The sequence below is a fragment of the Uranotaenia lowii genome, chromosome 3, assembly GCF_029784155.1.
Source record: "Uranotaenia lowii strain MFRU-FL chromosome 3, ASM2978415v1, whole genome shotgun sequence".
Lineage (NCBI taxonomy): Eukaryota > Metazoa > Arthropoda > Insecta > Diptera > Culicidae > Uranotaenia > Uranotaenia lowii.
The window spans coordinates 17,206,658-17,223,634 of NC_073693.1; the positions used below are offsets into that span (position 1 = coordinate 17,206,658).

General features: G+C 37.0%; 2 protein-coding genes across 8 annotated transcripts in view; both read left to right on the forward strand.

Moving 5' to 3' along the window:
- LOC129757882 (dnaJ homolog subfamily C member 5 homolog) overlaps positions 1–7,680 on the forward strand; it is a 32,983-nt gene extending 25,303 nt beyond the window's left edge. For 2 of the 7 annotated variants that reach the window (XR_008739837.1, XR_008739842.1), the window contains 3 exons: positions 5,264–5,471; positions 5,964–6,045; positions 6,523–7,680. Coding sequence is in view for 1 of the 7 variants with exons in the window: in XM_055755257.1 (XP_055611232.1) it covers positions 5,264–5,471; positions 6,523–6,539 (225 nt within the window). In the remaining 6 variants the exon portion in view is untranslated. Of the gene's footprint in view, positions 1–5,263; positions 5,472–5,692; positions 5,770–5,963; positions 6,046–6,522 lie in introns of all 7 variants that reach the window. The other 5 variants (XR_008739841.1, XR_008739839.1, XR_008739840.1 and 2 more) reach the window with 5 other exon arrangements.
- Positions 7,681–11,548: 3,868 nt separating this feature from the next.
- On the forward strand, positions 11,549–13,411 carry LOC129754603 (OCIA domain-containing protein 1). The gene is made up of 5 exons (XM_055750751.1): positions 11,549–11,852; positions 11,934–12,068; positions 12,133–12,311; positions 12,723–12,898; positions 12,966–13,411. The coding sequence occupies exons 1-5, from the start codon at positions 11,787–11,789 to the stop codon at positions 13,241–13,243; spliced, it is 834 nt and encodes a 277-aa protein (XP_055606726.1). The 5' UTR covers positions 11,549–11,786; the 3' UTR covers positions 13,244–13,411.
- The last annotated feature ends 3,566 nt before the right edge of the window (positions 13,412–16,977 follow it).

The window sequence follows — 16,977 nt, forward strand, 5'->3', positions numbered from 1 at the left end:
TTGCTGGAAAATTTTCAGCAAAACAGAACAAGCGCTGGAAAAGTCAGCTAAATAAATCATGTTAGTTGATTTCCTGCAATATTTTTTACTGTCAATCGAACGAAAATCTTAGTGTCAAGACATATAATTTTGGCTTCGCTTCGATGTATCTCATTTTTCAATAGAACGATTTTCTAAAACCAAATTTTAGTTTCTTCTAATAAACTTGATAATCATTTTCTCAAAACACGCTTGGTCCCTGAAAAATCTAAGTTCTTCAGCAATTGGAATGATGGTAATTCAGATCCAGATTAGGAATTCAGAACACAGATTAAGAGTTCAGATTCAGAATTCAATTTCAAAATTTCAATTCAAAAACAAAAAATTAAAATTTAGATTCGAAATTCAGTTTTAGTTTTCAAAATGCTGCTTTCAAATACGTATTCGGAATTTAGATTGCAGATTCCAAATTCAAAATCGGAATTCAGAACTTATTCGTTTGGATTCGAAACTTATATTCTTGAATTTAGAATTCAGATTCAGATTTCTGTTATAGCAGACGCTTAATTCGAACTTTTGACAATTTTACAATAGGCCGGAATGTAGGCTTTTTTAGCTTATATTTGCTAAAATTTTCGTGGAAATGCCAGTTAGATCAGGCAAATACAGTGAGCGAAATAAGAATAGCACCACTATGTGTTTTGCTTGTTAAAATATGAATACTTGAAAAATACGAAAATTTTCTTCCACAGTTTGTTCTGAATTGCTTAACGGATAAATCAAGCATAAGTTTACTTTCTTTGGACGTAGCAATTGGCGTTGAGGGCCAAAAATGCGAAAAAAGGGTGCGAAATAAGAATAGCACCACTTGAGTTTTTCAACAAAAACAACATTATTTTTCAAAATTTACTGTGTAAAAGTGAATAATAATGCTTCAACGCATTGTTTGAATAGATTACTGCATTTTCAGGAGTTTTCCAGAATTCCAAAGGTTTTTGAAGGTTTTAAAAGGGGGTTTTAGGAGATGCTCGTCTAGCGTTAAGGAATTTGATATATGAGCCTTAAAACTTTATCAAACTGCTTGATTCCTTCATTAACATTCATAAGTATGATGCAAAATGACGAAACATAGATTTAGGGCTGAGTTTGAATTCAAAAAGCAGGTTGGAATTCAAAAATACTAATATTTTGTAATAATCAAACACTATTTCTCTAGTTTTAAGTCATAGATGGCAGCACTATCTTGCCATTTAACCAAATGCATGCCCATTTTCGAATATCCGGGATTAATTAGAGAGTGCTGGATTATTTTGGTCAAGAAATAAATACATGTACCGTGTGAACGCTTTGGAAATTCTAAGATAACTAAATCCAAAAAAAATTAGAATTGCATCAAGGTCACTAAAAGTTAATTTTTTGGACCGATTATCAGAATAAAGTTATACTTTGCGATGGAGCTTGATGGACCAGACGGCTAGCAGTATTATTGGTATGATTTGCAATTGAATCGGGAGTTGAGATGAGCAGGATTTTTTTCGGTTGTACATTTTTGCGCTGATGATTCTTTTGCAAATCCGGAAAAGCTTTCTGCAGCGTGAACTTCCACAAAACTGTGAAGGAAAAGTACCTCAAAATGATGAATATGGGCCTAAATAAACCTGGAAAATCAATATCGAGACTAAAATTTGTTTTAACTGCAAGATAGTGCTGCCATCTACGACTTGAAACTGGAAAAAGTTAGGTTTACTGAACAAAATCAAAGTTTTTGATTTCCAACCTATTTTTTCTGATTCAAAATTAATACCGAATGTTTGTTTCATCATTTCACGCCATTTTTATGAAGAAAGTATGTAGTTGGATAAAGAATTACAGCTCAAATATCAAATTCCTTAACGCTAGAGGAGCATCTCTTAAAACCCCCTTTTAAAACCTTTAAAAACCTTTGGAATTCCGGAAAACTCCTTAAAATGCAGTTATCTATTCAAATAATTCGTAGAAGCATTATTATTCACTTTTACACAGTAAATTTTGAAAAATAATCTTGTTATTTGTTGAAAAACCTCAAGTGGTGCTATTCTTATTTCGCACCCTTTTTTCACATTTTTGGTCCTCAACGCCAATTGCTACGTCCAAAAAAAGTAAACTTATGCTTGATTTATCCGTTAAGCAATTCAGAACAAACTGTGAAAGAAAATTTTCGTATTTTTCAAGCATTGATATTTTAACAAGCAAATTACATAGTGGTGCTATTATTATTTCGCTCACTGTACAACATCCGTTTAGATTTTGATAAAAATTGATATTTTGGCGAAAAGTCGGCTATCATCATATACCGAGGTATCGGATCGCCAGTAATTTTTTTTTTTGCAAACAGTTTCAAATAGGGTGGTCCCTATTTTTGGGGACTTTTTACATAGTAATCTTTTAAAACACATTGTTTTATGTTTGTGTGTTTTTTGTTGTTGTTTTGTTATTTTCTTTTTAGAGGGGTTCTTTTTATTTAGATTTTCGTTTTGCAGGGTTGCTAGCGAACCGGGAAAACCAGGAATATCGGGAAAAACTTTGGATTTTCATCGCGTCACCGGGAAACCAGGAAAAAAACCGGGAATTTTGGCTTCTCACTGGGAAAATGGTCGTGTTTGGAATGTTTTCACAGAATTTCAAAAATATTTTTGAAATTATCTCTAAATTTAAGAGTAGTGACGATATAGATTTATCTCATAAACGCCTATTTTCGTTTATTTATTTGGAAACAAACGAAGTTTTAATCGCCTTTTTAACTAATTTCGGAGCAATATGGGATAATAACTCAAATGTTGTAAATGTAATAATGAAACAATTAGCGACAAAACTAAACACAAAACTTTCTACTTTCTCGCTTAAACAGGTTTCTAACAGGTTGTCTTTTATAGAGGGTCAACCACATTACAAATGTCAGTCTTGTCTTGTCTTGTCAGGGAAAACTTAAAATGGTTTTAAACTCTCACTTAAAGAGGTTTTTTGCTTTTAAAAGCTTGGGACTTGGTGTTTTCTTTCATTTGAATATTGAGGTTTCCCGCTTATCCAAATTCGACTGTACGTGTTTTAATTTTCGTTTATTTCATAAAATTAATTTATGCGAACAGTAAATAATTTGGCAGCGTATGACGTTTTTAAGCAGAGTTCCACCTGTTTTTTGCTAGAAAACGATTTTGGTTTTTCAATGTTGTTGTTGTTTATTTCGTTTGAATTGTCCTACAGAACGAAGCATTATATCGCAAGTGTTAAGTTTTTGATTCTTCCTACGTTTAACTTTTGCTTAAAGTTTCCTTCGCTGGAATAAATATTATATGTAAAAGTTGTATCGAAAACAAGCTCCTGTAAAAATCTAAGATCTTTACCTTGATACAAACTAATATCTTACATTCAAACGATTAAAGTTCAACCCTGTCTTATAAACGTTTTCTATATTTTCAGGAATCTTTAGTTCAAATGACTAGGGCACTACTTAAGTTATTCATTGTTTAGTATTTTAAAAAAACGTTTTTTTTCTAAAACATCTATTTTGATTTGTTCAAAAAAATATAACTGCATTCAGAAAGTAACTTTTTCCTGCAATCTGATAATTTTAAGTTATGTACTGTAAGACAAATACCCATTCAAGTTGACAAGCGATTTGATATTAGTTTCGATGTATTTTTTTACATGTTTCTATTCATTTTTTTCTAGAACTTTATAAAAATACTTGAAAATTTAGCAGTGACTGAAAAGCACTACATTATTGTATAAAGATCCATTTAACCGGACTTGTTGGAACAAAACAACGAATAGATGGCAATTTCGTTAGATTCGTTAAAAAAAAACCCATGAAAATCTATCACATTGGTATGGGACGACTACGTGTTAAAAGACGCCGAAATATTTGTCATGATTTCTAACTGGTTAACAAGTTTTGGGGTACAATTTTTAGAAGTTCCTTTAAATTCATTTTTTTATTCACCATGATTTTATACTAAAAAATGAGTCTATTAAATGGGAAATTCTCATATATAACCGGGAAAAACTTGAATTTCAAAACGAAAATTCGCTAGCAACCCTGGTTTTGTTTATTGAAATAAATTGTCCATATGTATGCACATTTTTTAATGGCGCACAAACTGACTTGAAAATTTCAGCTTAGTCGGACTTCATTTAGGCGTGCCTCAAAGCATTCTAAGTTTAATTTTTATTTTTGTTGCCAAATTATTTAAAACTACGAGATTTATCTTATAAGGTAATTCTGGAAAGTTCCATATAAAATCGCCGGTTTTTCGAAAAAAAAATATGCCAAAGTCGCAGAAAGTTATAATAATTTGGTTTGATCAAAAAAAAAAAAAAAAAATCGAAATAACCCCAGATCTCTATATTTTTTTGCATTTTTCGCAGTTGTTTGGCATCAAATTCGTTGCCCAGTTCCCACTTGGGTGATTTTTAAGGTGAAAAAATCGTAACATTGAGAGCTTTGCAGCATTCCTTAGGCAAGCCGTTAAGCTGAAATTTTGGTCTGTTTTCGAGCCAATCTAGAAAGTGCAATGCTCGTTTCCGAAGTACGTGACAAAATTTGTCTCATACATCCATGTGACATTATCTACATTATTATCTTTACGTGGACATTGTTATAATTTTGTAATTGTATGTTTTGTGTTGTATTTGTTTTTAGATATTTTTTTTATTTAGAGATTCATGTTTAGTTTATTAAAATAAATCTGTGTGCATCTCGAGCAGACTTTTATGGCAAAATTATACCTTATTTCGCTATCATGCTTTGAAAGCAAAATTTGGTATCATTTTGCCCGAAGAAGGTGGTACAATGCCAAAATACTTCCAGTTAAACCAAGATTACATAGAACTGTGCTACCCACATATACAAAATGAGTGCTAAATTTTGGTATTTTACTACTTTTTCTGGCAAAATGGCACCAAATTTTGCTCAAAAGACATAAAAGCAAAATTTGGCATAATTAACACTCAGTTCGATTTAAATTCCAACAGCTTGTCGAATACATATTTAAAGCAAGTGAAGTAAATTTGCTCATTACCATCGATTTTTCTGCATCAAACCTTAGATACTGGTTACTTAAAAAAAAAGAATTTTCATATTTTGAAAAAGCTATCGTTAAAGAGATTACGTGATACAAGAATTTTTTCTTTGTTTTATAACTTGTAAGATCAGATTTCTGTTAAAAAAAATATATAATTTGCTTAAAACTAATCCACTTTCTCTCATTTCCCATTCCAATCTCTTTCATCTATCAATCAACTTCAGGAGGATCTGGCCGATCTGGAAGACAACGGCGGAGGCGGCCCGGGTGGTCCGGTAACGTCACAGCCGACGGCCGGCCAGGCTCAGGGTGCCGGCATGCCGGTGTTCGCGATGCCACCGCCCCCGTCCAACAATCCGACCAATCCGTTCACCGGCCAGCCAACCGAGAGCACAGGCCTGAACACCGGCAATCAGCCGGTCTACACGCCAGGTAACTGAACCTAGTTAAGATAAGAAAACCCGTTTCGAGCTGATTGTTAACTGTTGGTAAAGCTTAATAGCGAAAAGTGTACACGCGTTTGTTTGTCTCGATCGATTCTTGAATGTCCCTTCTCCCCCCCCTTTTTACGTAAGAAAAAAGTACCAACAAAAACTAAAAATGAATCAAAATGCTATGTATTTTCCTTCCCTCCTGCCCACTGCTTCTACTAGGCCGCTAAATCGTCCCGGATAATGTCTCAGCATCTCAGACGAATCAGATCAGATAGAAAGAAAATGATGGTAAATGTGTATGTTATTCTCTTTCTAGTAGTTGTTGTTTGATTTCGTGCAGTTATCGCTTCTTTCTTGAAAAAAAAAAAACGATTTATTTTTTATCCCGTCATTTTTGTATTAATTTTCGGTAGATCTTGGTTTGGTGTATACAAAGAAAAAAAATTCAAACCTCAGAATACATCGAATATATCTAACTTTCTGCTTTCAGGTCACTCCCAGAAGATTTTTCATTAATTTGCAAACACACTGCACCTGAGCAATTTAGATGTCCATATTTTGAATCAGTCTAAGTATGACCTAATCGTGTGTTTTGTTGTCTGTTCAGAACATTTTCAAGAATTGGATTTTTCAGTCATTTTTTGTGAATACTCTGATTTGTGGCAATTCAATGTTCAAATATTAAAAAAAAACAACATATCACACTAAACACACTTCTAAGAAACACAACATAAAACGTTTCAAAATTTATCTATATGTTATTGGAAAATAGTCTCAACGTTGATACCATTTTCCAGGCATTTGCTGATACGTCTTTAAAATATCCAAAATTTACTTCTAAAGCTAGAACGTTTCAAAAAATTTCTGTTCTGTTATGTGCTAAAAACTGTCATAATTTTTTTTTTGAATAACACAAAATTATTATTGTTCTCATTTGTTTTCCCAAATACAATAGTTTTTTGAAAGTTTCTTGATTCTCGCTGTTACCAAAATTATGCACCCTACTTCGTATCTCCTTTGAAGGGAATAATTTCAATTCTATTTTATAGGACTCGCAACGTCATAAGCTGGGTCATAATCAGTTTAATGGAAGTATAAAGCACACAACACCAGCGCTATTGGATTGTGACAACACAAAGCGGAACAACGCCCAAATAAAATCCATCTTTACGAGAATACCAGAAGCAAAAATGGAGATACAAACCAAGAAAAAAAAACAAACAAGCGAAGAATCAAACATAATACTGTGTTTATGTTGTAAACATCAAAATCACAAATCTAATTATAATGAATGCCATTTTTTTCCAAAATCAGCTAGACAAAAGTAATTCGTGCCCATCCCGCATTTGGCAAACAAAAAAAAACGATAGGGGCTATCGTAACTCTACAGTTAGGTCGATACACAAATGGATAATAAAACTACCAATAAAAACAAACAAACAAGAAAACGATCACAGTACTAGAGCAACCAATTATTGCTAAAGATAATTAAACTTACACTAACCCTCATTCTCACTTAAAGTAAACACAAATCAGAAGAAGAACAACAACAACACACACACATTCACACAAGTGAACAAAATAATACAATATATTCTATAAGGGAAACCAGAGAGAAAAAAAAACGAAGTATATAATAGAACTAGGAAGTAAAAATTTCCCTCATTATATATAATACGTGTTACTATTTCGATTTTGCAAAACAAAAACAAACAAAAAAAAATTATAAGGCAGCAACCAAAATAAAACAAATATATATATTTAAATTTGAAACGCGAGAATAAAATCTGTTATTTTTGTGTAGTAATCTCTCTCCTAATTGTGCAGAATTGAATTCTCTTTAATGCAAAGAAAAGACATTGAAAAGTCGTTGGGGCGCCACACAAACTTTCGAATCACCAACCAGTGTCACTCACTCACTACTCACAAAAGTGAGTACTTTTGTGAGTAGTGAGTGAGTGAACGTGAACCAGCAGCAGCACATCTCAAGTTGTAACTACTGTACACAAGTAATTTGCGCCATTTTGATCAGAAGGATGATGAGGCATCTTTAAAGAAACCAACCTCCAACCATGATGTCATCAATTACACAGGCGTCACGTGCGGCGGAACAAATTAAAGAAAAAAAAAACAAGAGAGGCAAACAAAAAAAACCTACGATAATAAACGAATGTTTTCTTTGAGGCAGTTATACTCAGAAGTGAAAATGTTGCTGTTTTGTTTTTATTTCAAGCGTATCCGAAGTTGAATCCATGATTTCAGAATTTCTGGAGTCCCAGATGCGGACCCTTAGCAGTAAGCGGGAATCGACGGTCTTGGTTGTTTTTTTACTCAGTATTTTCGTCCTTTAGGATGATTCATCCCTTAACCAAATTTTCAACATGCAGAGTTCGTTAATCTAAGTTCGGTATTATGGCGGGTGTTATTCGGTAAAAAAAACAAATTGATCAAACAAACTAACATCGATTAAATGGCCATTGATCAATTACCGAGTGTTCGGTAATTTTGTTACAATTAATTATTCCTTATATTTTGACGATACGATAAGAGCGCATTTTGCAAACAGTTTTTTTACCCATTCCCCTCATAAAGATACAAATACGCACTGCATAAAAATCGGAAATTTTCTCGGAGTGTAAAAAGCAAAAAACACTGAAAAAAGATACGACGAAGAAAAACGCATTATTCGAGTGGACTTCGTTAAGCGTGTGAACGACTGTCAATCAAAAATATCACGAGGAAGTTCGGAAACTTGGCAACATTACTTGGCCATTCGTGTTTCCGGTCAAAAATCAAAACCACGCGAATTCAAGGTGCGGCATCGGTCGGGAGAAGCTGTCGTCGATTTCACCGAGTTTGGTCTCCGGAAAGCAGGAATCGACAGGTAAGCTGATAACAGCCACAGCAGGAAAACCGCATCCTCACAAATTGCACTCCCTAGGCTCGCTCCACCGATTGGTCGCTATTGGATTCTTTCGAGCAGGACGACATTGCCGGAACGGGCGAAAGACGTGACCTTCAAACCAGCCAAAACTGCCCCTCTAACGGTAAGCAAAAACCCCCGAAAATTTGCTTACGACTTAAGCGCGCATTTTCGCAGGCTTGCCACAACAATCGGCCAACCCAGAAAAGGGTCACAGACGCCCGGAAGTTTTGACAGCATAGAAGGAAAAAGAAATCACAAGGGGTCGGAGACGTGAGTACCTTTTTTCATCACTATCATGCCACGTCTGACCGACGCTTTTCTCCGACAGGACCCCTTTTATTATACATCCCTTATACACATCCTTCCTGTGCATCCTTTTGCACATCCTGCTACACGTGTTTGCGTGCCTGTGCACTCTTGTACGCTTCTGACCACATCGTTGACAATTGGTTGGAGCGTGTATCGACACGTAGCACGGCATTCGTTTCCCCCTGGGAGAAGCAAATTGCTTCAGTTCCTGGAGGCATTTTCGTGGAATCGCACATCTAATCGCCGAGCCGGCTTGTTGCTCAATCTTGACGGCGAAAATCACCGATTCTAGCAGCAGGAGCATTTTGTGGAGTGCGTTTTCGAGGATCCGCGCAGGATCAAAGGCCCGGAACTCATCGGTTTTGGGACAGTCGATGACCAAGCAGTTCGACCCATTGTCGATAACGTGCGGGTGGAACAGAACCGCTGTGAGTGTACGCGAATGCGTCGGTGCAGAAGACGATCGTGGGCGAGACCCAAGCAACCAAAAGTTCGAATATCACTTAAGGAACGAACTAATAAGTTCATATATAGCTGTACAAAAGTTCTGTGGAACTTTTTTGCTGTTCAAAATGCTTTTTCGAGGTCCATGGAACTTCATTCTTTATCAAGTTCAGCCAATACTCAAAAAAAGCTTTAAAGAACTGTTTTGGTTTCTGTTTCTACTTTTTGGGAACTTTAAAGTTTGTATGAAGAAAAACAATCTACTTGTTACGTACTTCTCATTTTTTTCAAAATCAAGTAGCTATCAAAGGGTTGCAAGTCTTTTTGTACAGCTCAATAGTTCGTAAAAAGTCTCTGTTGTACTATTTTGTAAACTTGAAAGTTTTTAATTAGTTCCAACGGGCGTTCAAAAGCAACTTCGTATTATAGAAACTTTGAAGTAGATTTAAAGGCTAAAATCTACTTTTTTCGAACTTCATCACGTGTTTGCATAAATAAACACATCGTTACTTGGGAAACAACTAGGTATATGAAGTACACATTAAGTTCCGGAAGAACTTTTTAACAGCTTGAAAGTGGGAATTAAGTAGAAATAAAGAACCTGAAAGTCGTTTTAAAGAAAATCATCACATCGAGTAAAATCGTTGCCTACTCATTATGTATATATAGGGCAACAAGTATGGATCTCAACTTTCAAGCGGTGAGCTCGGGTTCGAGGCTTGGTAAGAACATGTTTTTTAAATGTAATGTGAGTTAGTAACAAATATAGTTGATTAATATGAATCAAAATAGCAGACTTAAGAAGGCAATTGAAGGAGCGGAAGAGTAATTTTTTCGATTTTTTATGCTGCTTATAAAGTGGATTTTGAAGCTGGTTAGAAGTTGTTTGGCGATTTATGCGAACTTTTTGTCAACTTTAAAGTTCGTTTAACTACTTAAAAATTGAGCTGAAAAGAAGTTATATTAGCATACTCGATTAAGCTGATCAAACCTGATAGAGGAATGTTATCCGAACTTTTGGTTGCTTGGGGAGTGTTTCGCCAGGAAAGCAGGAATAATAATTTCCGAGCGCCAGCTCACAAGAAGGAAATTCGTCGCTCCGAAGAATCGGATGTGTTGGTGCAGTGTAAGTTCGGTGTAAATCTACGCAACACAGCTCTGGTTCGCGAAAACAGCACGCAACCGTGGGATCGTCCGTGGCGCGGAAAGATCAACCTAGATCGCAACCAGTTCGTGTCGTGCATGCCAGTGAGAAGTAAGGTGGAGTGCACGGAATTACAGTGCAGTGCTACAGCTGCGCGAGAATCTTGCGCATGTGTTGGTGAGGAGCCGAGGACTAAGCGGTGCGACGTGGAGAGGTACACGTCGGCCAAGAGACAAGGCAATCGAATCGTGCGGCAGTGCAGAAGGCGTTTGTGCAAACCTCATTTGGAATTGGTTTGTGCGAATCAAGAACAAATTTGCGGAGTGGATTCGCGATCACATCGAGCGCTGAGTGCGGCACGGGTGAGGTCATCCGAAGCGTGTCGCACAGTCCGGGAAGTTCGGAACGGATTCGGACAGGAATTGCAGAATGGAAGCCTCTAGGAGGCCTAAAGGATCGCCGAATATTATGCAGCATGTATCACGTAAGTCGACCACTCAATAACATTTATGGGGGATAATAAAATGGGTTCAATCCAATTTGCAACAACATTAAAGTTGCCCAGAATATGTTTGCTTTTGTTTTTAATTTTTGCGCTTTGTGGCTTCAACCACACTGAGCCATCGTAACAATTTTTTACCGAAATATTGAAAAATTCTACCGAATACTCGGTAATTTCTTTATGAACGTACACAACTTTTACCAACCACTCGGTATTTTTTACCGATCAACCGGTTGTTTTCATCGGTTGGTTGTTCGGTGCAAAAATCAACCGGTGCCTGTAAATTAAGGTCATTAATAATGCTAGCAATAGAAATTAAACCTATGCAGTTTAAATAACGTTGTAATAGCTGGCCAGCACGTTTGTGATCGGCTGTTAACAAAAATCGAGATGACAATCCCAAAAAATATAAATGACTAGATAATTGTTCGTGAAAAACTACCGAGAGGTCGGTAAAAGCTGTGTACGTTCAAACAAATCAACCGAGCATTCGGAAATATTTTACATTATTTTGATAAAAATTACCGAACACTCGGTTATATGAAATCGATGAACCTTTTACAGTTTGTTCGTAATTATTACTGATATTTCGGTTATTTTTTATCGAATAATCCACAAATAAGTAAATTATATTGATGTTTTGTTGTAGTACGCTTCAATTAAGTTAACGAATTCCCATCATTTTTAATTTTTTAAGGTTTAAATTTAAATTTAATTCTTACACTTTGAAGTTTTCAAATGTAAAAAAATATTGAAATTTTTTTTCTGAGTGCCATTCCAATATCTCTGACGCATTGAACTTGCCTAATGAAAACTGTCAAAATATCAGCTGTTTTGTTTTCCAATTTTCATCGGGTAAATGCGCTTAAGCTCGGCCTTTTATCGCACCAGAACCAAAACATTGGAAGCCGGTCAGTGATCACGAATTGTTTTGATTTTTCGCTGCGTGTTTACGTAAATTTTCGTGAAAGGGCCGCTGCAAATAAAAATGGATCGCCCAGGACCGATGGCCCCTGCCCAGAATCCATATCAGGATCCCCAACAGAATGTTATGGTAAGATACAATATACCTTTTCAAAACTGACGTAATGTTTCAAAATTTAATTCTCTACTATGAAATTCTCATCCTTCGTAGAACTATCAATTTTCACCGGAAGAGTTGAAGGTGTTGCAGGAGTGCAATCGGGAAGCTTTCTTCCAGCGGTCGCTTCCTTTGGGGACTGCTGCTGGTCTCGGCGTCTGGTATGCCGTGAAACAGGGACACCTGAAGGTATCACTTCATTTAACTTTTTCCGAAAAAAAGTGTAATCCATTTGTTATTTCTAAAATTACAGGGCAACGTTCGCTTCGGCGCGGCTCCGAAGGTTATCCTTGGGGTGACCCTCGGGTACTTCCTGGGCAAGGTGAGCTACCAGACCAAGTGTGCCGAGAAGCTGATGCGATTGCCAAATTCGCGACTGGCCGAAATGCTCCGGCAGCGTAGGCTGGGCGCATCCGGCGGGGCGGAGAAATTGTAAGTTGGTCTTCAATATTTGATTTTTTATTATAATATGAAGATTACTGTAGCTAACATTATAAATTGTTTGTTATTTTATCGTGGATAGATTTCCAAGGTAATTATTCGAACTGAGTAGAATAGTGAGATCCATCACGACAGTTTAACTATGCCTGCACACTTGCTTTAGTGGAAAGCCTAACCAAGTTTAGTAAGCTTTATCTAATCTAATATGAAAACAAAGAATTCAACTTAAATTTTCTTAGGCACATTCTGCTATTAAGTTTTGTATCCTTCGGCATTTAAAGCAATGATATCTATACATCCTCTTGAAACACAAAAATGCTTTTTAAGTGTTTGACAAAAAGCTCTGAAACACAATTCTCAGTGTTTCTCATTCTAAACTTTGAAATAACTCTTTCGAATCAGGCTTCCCGATCAAGGTTTTGGCACAGGTTCAATGCTGTCGCCTTTTGGACCCACTTCACCCAGTGATACGTATACGGATGAGCATTTCCGCGGGATTCGAGGCGATTCGTTCAATATCGATGTAAATACTCCGACCTACTCTGGGCTTGATGATAGCGGACGACCAACGGTTGATTGTAAGAATAAGCTCAATTTAAAAATAAAAAAAAAACTAGCATCCTTATATTGTTTTTCAAATTTCAGCTTTCCAAAATCTGGAGGAAGACCTTCAACTGCCTCCCACGCCACCGGCCGTAACCAAGTCCTATGAAGAGCTTCGTCGACAGAACAGAGAAGATTATGCGAAGCGACAGCAGGGTTCGGCTTATCGACCACCAACACCACCAGCGGCCCCGGCACAGCCCAGTCAACAACCGGACGATCGCTATTTGCAAGTGCCGGGAGAAAAGGATCGGCGCCCGGCGGCAGAGGAACCCACTCGACCTCAGAGCAAGAACAAGTACGGAGATTCTTGGTCCTAAAGTGGGTAACTTGCACAACACGCATGGCGCATTTAGAGCTCGGCTTCAAGCCTGGCTTCTATATAGAGCAGCATTAGTGGTGAACAACCTAGTTTGTTGATACTTAAGTGAAATCCTAGCCGCGAGGCCAACAAATTTCTTTGGAAATATATTTTGTTCAGCTATGTAGATATTTTTTTGGCAGTCTTAGATGAACGTAAAGAACTTCCTTGAAACTTCAACAACATATGGATACTAGAACGCGAAAATCAGGTAAACCAAAAGAAAAAGACTCAAATTTCCACTATCTCATGAACTACTGAACGAATTTTGAATTACTGAAGTCTCAAGATTTTATTTGACATTAAATAATTTGTTTTATAAGGCTATTGCTACACATACATACAAGAGGTCTGTGGGCACACATTAGAGATTATTGTACACAATTTCGCTGAAGTTCAACTGAAATGATGAATTTTTCCTAAAATCTTTGCGATTTGTGTCTAAGTAACAGTCAGTGAGTGTGTTTCTAATAATCTTTTTTCAAATAGAACTATTATTTAGATTTTTTATTGATCATCAGTGGAGGAACCGGGCAGAAAAAAAATTAAAAAAAAAATCAAATGTTCCCTTAGGGCACTTGAAATGAACTCTATAGATACTTTGTAGGCGGATTTTGATCCACCTATAACGAGTTTTCTCACTCGGAGGATTAATTTAATTGCCAATGTCGCGAAATTTATCGAAAAATCCAAATATTTGTTATGTTTCCATTGATAGGAGTCGAATTTATATCAAAATCTTCATTTTTACAGGATAGCCAACTTGAAAGCTGGAAATAAATTTACACATTATTGGACAGATACACTGGCTTATTAAAAAAACTTTTCCCATGATTTGGCCAAATTATTCAAGAAATAACATTTTCCTTTCAATCCGCATTCATTTTACAATCAGCTGCCACGTTTGTTTGCCCAACGGCTCTCAAACACACATGTACTGAGCAAAAGCCCTATCGAACATCAGTATTTTAAGCTAAAAATCAAAGTATAGCAACTTTTTTTGTTGAATGATTTACATTTTTTTTTTAATTTTGGAGTGATTTTCCAACCTGCATTCTTAGTGTGTACGTGCCATCGCTCGAAGCAGCGCTGCCGGCAGGAAGCGAGCTTTACGAAGTCCCTCTCGAGGACTGTTGGGATACCATCAACAGTGTTGCGGAGAACGTCATCGATCGCGTGGAACGAACTCGACGAAACGACTGGTTCGACGAGGAGTGTAGAAGAGCGATGGAAGATGAGAATGCCGCGCGGGCGGCAACACCTGAACGGCGCACATGCAGGAGATCAAGACGGTTGGGGAAGGTACATCGCCGGCGTAGCCAACTACGTAGAGAAGCGACTCCCAACGATGAGTGAAGTTAAGGAAGCCATTCGCCAGCAGAATAGCAGCAAGTCGGCTGAGAAGGATGGCATTGCAGCTGAACTCATCAAAATGGGCCCAGACAAGTTGGCCGACTGCCTACACCGGTTGATGGTCCGGATCTGGGAAACAGTACACCTACCGGAGGAGTGAGAGGAGGGGGTAATATGCCCCATCTACAAGAAAGGCGGCAAATTGGACTGTTAGAACTACCGAGCGATCGCTGTTCTCAATTCCACCTACAAAGTACTGTCCCGAATTCTACTCCGCCACCTAACGCCACAAGCAAACAGATTCGTGGGAAGTCATCAGGCTGTCTTCACGGAGGGACGGTCTACGGCAGACCAAATCTTCACTTTACAGCAGTCTGGACGAACGGCTTAGTGCATAAACTAGTAAGGTATAACTTTCCTACGTATATTGTTAAAATCACACTGAACTATTTAACTGATAGGAAATTCCAAGTACATCTTCAAGGCGCTAAATCAGACGAATATGAAATTCGTGCAGGTGTTCCCCAAGGGAGCATACTTGGGCCGGTTCTTTATTCAATATTTACATCAGATATACCACCTCCGCATAACGGCCAACTATCCTTGTTCGCGGATGATACGGCTATCTCCGTAAAAGGTAGAAAAACTAATCAATTGGTTAAAAAGCTCCAAGATTGCCTCAATGTTTTTATGGAATATACAAATACTTGGAAGATAAAACTGAATACAGCAAAAACACAAATTATCTTGTTCCCACTAAACCAATCATGGAAACATAAACCACAAACCCATGTAATTCTTGAAAATAATCAACTACCATGGTCTACTTCTGTGAAGTATCTAGGACTAACAATCGATTATAAACTTCTGTTTAGTAGTCATGTAGAAAACACTAGAACCAAATGTTTGATTATGTTAAATAGATTGTACCCTCTCATAAATAAGAAATCTAAACTCAATTTGAAAAACAAATTAGCCATATATAAACAAATTGTACTTCCAGTAATTGATTACTCAGCTCCTATCTGGGACACTTGCGCAAAAAGTCATTTAAAAAAGTTACAAACCATACAAAATAGGTTTCTAAAAATTATATTGAATCTTATAAAAAGTACTAGAACTACCACAGTTCACGAAAAAGCAAATATGGACTTGCTGATAACAAGATTTATAAAAATCAAAGAAAAATTCATAGCTAAAACGAGAGTCTCAGAATATGCAACGATAAGAGATATATTTGACAATTGATTATTATAAGTTAGGTTAGGCATGTAGGTTTAGGATAATTATAAGCAAAAACAGAAGTCAAGCTTCAAAACTATCATTTAAAAACTTTCATGTTGAAAACCAAAAATTAATATTACATAAAATCGAAGCTGAAATGTTACGACAACACATCTCTTGAAATGTAAAACAAATCCTTGTATTAAAATAACATAAATAAAGAAGATTTTAAGTAAAAAGTAAAGTCACTTTACAGCATGCAGCTCAGCATGATGATCGGAGTGCGAATATAGCATGATTTATCTATGCAAAGCCGTTCATTATTGTTTATTTACATAGTTTTCAATCTCACGACCACGATATAACTTTGTCAACATAATTCCTGAAATTCACTCGGCCCATGGCAACCGTTCTCCAATTTCACGGGCATCCCACATTCGCCAGATCACGTTCCACTTAGTCTAATCACCTCGTTCGCTGCTCGTCTCGTTCTTACCGGATTCGCAACGAAGCAAACACCTGTTGTAGAGGAAAGTTTGTTCGGCATTCTCGCAACATGTCCTGCCCAGCGAACCGCCTTCGTTGCCTTCTGGATATCGTATATCGGGCGCAGTAGAGTCGCGTGATACTTGCTTTGTCTGACCCTAGTAGAGAATCTAGACGTAAAAAGTGTATAAGAATTCAAGACCCATTTGAGGTTAACTCGATGTATTTGATATTAAAGCCTTAAACACAAAGTTTCAGTGTTGTTGTAAGTACCACCAAAGGTGAAGTCGCCCTCGAGATGGCAACAGTAACCATCCATCCCCAGTTCAAATATTTATTTATTTACAACTAGTTTATTAAAGGCCTTTTACTTTTACAAAGTTTAAATGTGCCGAGGGTCTTTGTATCACTGGTTAGTAGGGAGGGGGGCCGTAATAGTCGCGGCGACTCAACAGTTAAAAAAAAAAAAACAAAATTTTAATAAGGGAAAAGGAAGGGGTTTGTAGGGTTTATTCTTCGATATCAGTGATCCATTAGGGTCCGGTGGTGGCCTCCTGTAGCTGTGGTTTCGGTAGCTACGGTTTGGTATCGGTTTCCGATCTTCTGGCCAGCCTTCTTCATGAATGTGTC

Coding starts and splice junctions, on each gene's coding strand:
- LOC129754603 (XM_055750751.1), top strand. CDS start 11,787: ATGGATCGCCCAGGACCGATGGCCCCTGCCCAGAATCCATATCAGGAT. Junction 11,853..11,933: donor ATCCCCAACAGAATGTTATG/GTAAGATACAAT, acceptor CATCCTTCGTAG/AACTATCAATTTTCACCGGA. Junction 12,069..12,132: donor TGAAACAGGGACACCTGAAG/GTATCACTTCAT, acceptor CTAAAATTACAG/GGCAACGTTCGCTTCGGCGC.